General features: G+C 42.1%; 1 protein-coding gene across 1 annotated transcript; it reads left to right on the top strand.

Moving 5' to 3' along the window:
* Nucleotides 1-2,107: 2,107 nt before the first annotated feature.
* Nucleotides 2,108-3,498, top strand: LOC138892417 (uncharacterized). The gene is made up of 2 exons (XM_070176131.1): nt 2,108-2,594; nt 3,239-3,498. Exons 1-2 carry the CDS (start codon nt 2,108-2,110, stop codon nt 3,496-3,498), a joined length of 747 nt encoding a protein of 248 aa, XP_070032232.1.
* The last annotated feature ends 2,213 nt before the right edge of the window (nt 3,499-5,711 follow it).

Here is a 5,711-nt window from a genome sequence, read left to right as displayed (position 1 = left end):
CATATACATAAGGTGACGAGTGTGTGCATGGGCTTATATGTGGTAGTTGACCGATTTAGACTCTTAGATTATTTATATGCATTTAATTGAAGTTGTTATTACATGAGATATCTTTATTATTGAATTTATTTTTTCCGTTTCATTGTGTTGTTATTGAAATTCTTGTACACGTTATTGTTGACCCGTGGGCTATGTATTGTGTGATATTGGTATTGTTGTTTTTGCAATATTGTGACATATGGGCACGTGTAGTGCGAGTTGATTGATGTGTTGTGATGAGATGCGCATGCGGCAACATAAGGATGGTGTTATTGATGTGCATGCGGCGAGATAAGGGAGATTTATGCGTGTGTTGCTAGTAAGGAAAATTACTTCATTTTGAATCACACGCAGCAAGATAAGGGGGCTAAAGCGCGTGAAGCTATTTCGGAAAAAATATTTTTTTTAAAATAAATGTAAGGCTCACGCGGCGTCATAAGGAAGATTAGTGATTTGTGACTTGTTAAATATGATTATGAGGTGTGGTACCTCGGGGTGATTCTTGTTATAAACTCTGTGTTGGAACGGTTTGATGATCTGAACTTTTATTGTCCCCCTTAATTTATTTCACTTGTGTTTTAACTGTATTTTTAAATAATTTGCCATTTTATCACGTGTTTATTCTTTGTTGTCATTTATTGATCTTACTTTCCGTTGTTGGTCTTGTACTATTTTTCTGCACATGTTTTTATGTCTAGTGAGTGCTTTGACTTATACCTCATCACTACTCTATCGAGCTTAGTCTTGATACTTACTGGGTACCATTGTGGTGTACTCATACTACGCTTCTATACATTTTTATGCAGATCCAGGTACCCCGGAGCGTGCATGGCGTTAACTAGATGTTTGAGATTTCCTGCAGAGATTTCAAGGTATACCTGCCATTATGCTCGCAGGCCTCAGAGTCACCTTCTGGAGCTTTACTTTGCTATTGTTTAATTTCATTCCAAACAATGTTGTTATTGAGATTTCTTATATATTTCAGTAGAGCTTATGACTTCGTACAACCGGTTTTGGGGATGTATGTCCATTGTTCGATTTCGGCTTTATTATGTCATTTATCAGTTTACTTTAATAGTTAAGTTGTTTATTTCTGTTGAATCTCAACATGTGTTAGGTTTACCTAGTATTAGAGATTAGGTGCCATCACAATTCTAAAGGTGAGATTTTGGGATCGTGACAAGTTGGTATCAGAGCTCTAGGTTCATAGGTGCTACGAGTTATAAACAAATTTAGTAGAGTCTTGTGGATCTGTACGGAGACGTATGTACTTATCTTCGAGAGGCTATGGAACTATAAGGAAAATTCCACCTCTTTCAATCTTTATCATGTGAATTGATTGATTTCGGAATCTGAATCTTTGTCTTTCTGTTCTCTCATAGATGGTGAGGACACGGACCACTAGATCAGCTGAGCAGACACCCGCGCCCCCTGCTAGAGTCACGAGAGGCCGAGGTCGGGAAGAGGCCGAGGAGAGGCACGCGCTACAGCTAGAGCACCTACTAGAGCAGAGCCACCAGTAGCTCCGGTTAGGGGAAAGGCACCCGAAGCGCCCCTGGACTCTAGGAGACCTTGGCACAATTTCTGAGTATGTTCCGTACTTTAGTTCAGACAGGATGATTCCAATTGCACCAGCTACTTCTGAAGCAGCAGGCCCATGTTGATCAGGTTCCAAGCGTTATGCTAGTACAGCCCGTTATTGTGGTTTAGCCTGAGGTCAGGCCAGTGGCATCAGAGGAGGAGCAGAGGAGGCTTTTGGAGGTTCAAGAAGTATGACCCTCCTACTTTCAATGTCATAGTTTCGGAGGATGCACATAGTTTTCTAGACCAGTATCACTGTATTCTCTGCACCATAGGCGTCATGGAGGTGAGCGGGGTAGCCTTTACTATATTTCAACTGACGAGGTCGGCATATAAATGGTGGAAGGTTTATGATGAGGGTAGGTTTGTTGATGCAATACCACTTACTTGGGCTTAGTTTTCTAACATATCTTTGAGGGAGTTCATCCCACAGACCCTCCGGGATCCGTGATGGACAGATTTTGAGCAGTTGTGTGAGGGGACTATGATGGTGTCAGAGTGTGCCATGAGGTTTAGTGAATTATCCCGCCATGCATCTACTTTGGTATTTTCAGTCAAAGAGTCAGTTTGCAGATTTATTGAGGGTCTCAATTATGGTCATAGATTTAGTATGGCACGAGAGTTGGTGATTGATACTCCATTTCAGCAGGTTGTGGAGATCGATCGGAGATTGGAGCATATGCGTGTCCAAGAGAGGGAGAGGCCTCGAGATTGTAGAGGATTTAGTGTCTCTTGCTTTGCATTTTCAACTCGTCACGACATATGCTATGTCAGTCCAGTTCATTCGGTGATTCAGGCTACTCGCAGTTCTCCCTCTATTCAGAGGCCTCAGAACGCCCATTTTGCACAGCCACTTTCTAGTGTACCTCCTGCACCGGGTGCCTACAATGATTTTTCTAGCCTATCGGGTCAGACTCAGTTTCAGCAGCCACGCCTGCAGAGAGGGTGTTTCGAGTGTGGTGATACTACATATGGTGAGGGAGTGTCCCGGACTTAGGATGAGTGCACCTCCACATGGTTCATAGGCTATGATTGCTGCACCAGTTGCTACTCCACCTACACAACCTGCTAGGGGTGGAGGTTAGGCGGGTAGGGGTCGTCTTAGAGGGGGAGGCCAGGCTTGTTGCTATGTTTTTCCTGGTAGGACTGAGGCCGTCGCATCAGATGCTGTCATCATAGGTATTGTTTCGGTATGTCATAGGAATGCATCGGTTTTATTTGATCCGGGTTCCACTTATTTGGATCTGTCATCCTATTTTGTTTAATATTTGGATGTGTCTCGCGATTCTTTGGGTACTTATATTTATGTGTCTACGCCTATTGGGGATTCTAAGGTGGTGGACCATGTCTATCGGTCGTGTTTGGTCACTATCGGGAGTTATGAGACTAGGGTGGACCTTCTATTACTCAATACAGTGGATTTTGATGTGATTTTGGGCAAGGACTTGTTGTCACCGTATCACGATATCCTAAATTGTTACACTAAGACCATGACATTGGCTATACCGGATTTTTCCCGATTAGAGTGGAGAGGTACATTGGATTATGTTCCTACCAGGGTGTTGTCCTTTTTGAAGGCACAACGGATGATTGAGAAAGGAGTGCTTGGCAAAACTAGCCTATGTGAGGAATGTCAATGCTGACAGTCCTGCTGTTGAGTCAGTTGTGATAGTGAGAGATATCCTAGATGTGTTTCCAGTAGAACTACCGAGTATGTTGCCCGATAGAGATATCGATTTTTGTATTGACTTGGTGCTGGGTACTCAACCCATCTCTATTCCACCATATCACATAGAACCAGTAGAGTTGAAGGAATTAAAGGAACAACTTCAGGAGTTGCTTGACAAGGGTTTCATCATGTCAAGTGTTTCACCTTAGGGTGCTCCAGTTCAATTTGTGAAGAAGAAGGATGGCTCTGTGAGGATGTGTATTTATTACAGGCAGTTGAACAAGGTTACATTCAAGAAAATGTACCCACTACCGCATATTGATGATTTGTTTTATCAGCTTCAGGGTGCTCGGGTATTCTCAAAGATTGACTTGAGGTCGGGGTACAACTAGCTGAAGATCCGGGATTCAGACATTCCGAATATGGCTTTCAGGACTCGCTATTATCACTATAAGTTTTTGGTGATGTCTTTTAAACTGACCAATGCCCCAGCAACATTCATGCTCTTGATGAACACTGTATTCCAGCCATATCTTGATTCCTTCATCATCGTGTTCATTGATAACATATTTGTGTATTCTCGCCACCGGGAGGATCATGAGCAGTACTTGAGGAGCGTGCTCCAGACGTTGAGGGAGAAGAAGCTATATGCTAAATTCTCCAAGTATGAGCTTTGGCTTGATTCAATGGCATTTTTTTGGCCATATGATGTCTAGTGAGGGGATTAATGTAAATCCAAAAAAGGTGGATTCAGTTCAGCATTGGCCAAGACCGTCTTGTGTTCTTGAGATCTGGAGTTTTCTTGGCTTGGCCGGGCATTATTGTTGTTTTGTGGAGGGGTTTTAATCTATTGTAGCTCTTTTGATGAGATTGACTCAGAAGGGTGCCCCATTTTGCACACTTCATTCCAGTTGTAACGTTATCACCATGAAGTTCGTAGTTGGACTGCCACAGACCTTGAGGAAATTGATGAAGTGTGGATCATTGCGGACAGACTGACCAATTTGGCACACTTCATTCCAGTCGTGGCTACATACTCTTCATAACAGTTGGCTCAAAATTATATTTAGGATATTGTTTGTCTTCATGGTGTGCCGGTGTCTATTATCTTCAATCGAGGAACGCAATTTACATCGTATTTTTGGAGAGTCATGCAACATGAGTTGGGCAGTCAGGTCAAGCTAAGTACGACATTTCATCCCCAGATGGACGGGCAGTCAGAGCGCACTATTCAGATCATGGAGGACATGCTACGTCCATGTGTTATTGATTTCAGTGGTTCATGGGATCTATTTCTACCGCTCGTAGAGTTTTCCTATAACAACAACTATTAGTAGAGCATCCAGATGGCTCCCTACGAGGCCTTATATGGGAGGCAATGTCGTTCTATGATTGGATGGTTTGAGCCTGGGGAGGCTAGGTTGTTGGGCACTTTTCTTGTTCAAGATGCTTTGGAGAAGGTGAAGTTGACATGATTGGTGTCATGCCCCGAACTTAGGCCTGGACGTAACACGAGACCCGGTGCCTGTCTACCAATGACCGAACGAACCAACAGGCTGGCTGAATCAACATGTCATATCATAATTGAATGCAGAAGATAAACTAACACATGCTAATATACTGAAAGTATGAATAATATAATCCAAAGTGCAAAAACACTAATATATGTTTGAAACATATTTATAGTCAACATTGCTTAATATGAAAAAGATGCGACTCTGTCTAACTATTACTATATTCTATGAAACCTCTAATGAAGTACTGAAAACACTGACTGTCTAAAAATGCTATGACTGTAAAGTAATGATAATGCCCCAGAAGATTTGGGGCTTACCAAATAGCTGGTATGAGAATCCTAACGCTCTGAATTGTCAACCTGTAAATCGTCAACCATCCAACTCACAACTGAACTGATAACTGATAATTGAAATGGTAATTGATAACTGATGACAGAAATGATAACTGATAACTGATAATTGAAATGATATCTGATAACTGAACTGAACAAAGGAAGTAAGGATACGAATACTCCCTCTTCTGAATGATGAACCACCTATTTATCTAAATAAATAAACTATGGCCTCAGTCCCAATATATATGTGCACAAGCTACGACCTCGGGCCCAAGTATACGTATACATAATTGCGGCCTCATCCCCAAATATGCATAGAGCATGAACTACGACCTCTGGCCCAATATGAATAAATCATGAACTACGACCTCAAGACCAAATATAGGTATTCAACCGATCAAGAATAATGTGTACACTGCCGAGGGTCGACCGGCGCAAACCATAGATGCATCTACTATACTGCCGAGGAGTTTGGCCTGCTCCAAAAGAAGAGAGAATACTCTACGAACTCCGATTTAACGACTACTACAAGACTAATATACAAGTAGGCAAAATTTCTACCAACGGTAA

Source organism: Nicotiana tomentosiformis, chromosome 5 (assembly GCF_000390325.3).
Source record: "Nicotiana tomentosiformis chromosome 5, ASM39032v3, whole genome shotgun sequence".
Lineage (NCBI taxonomy): Eukaryota > Viridiplantae > Streptophyta > Magnoliopsida > Solanales > Solanaceae > Nicotiana > Nicotiana tomentosiformis.
The sequence above is the reverse complement of the archived record's forward strand: the minus strand, read 5'-3'. Positions and strand labels throughout refer to the sequence as shown.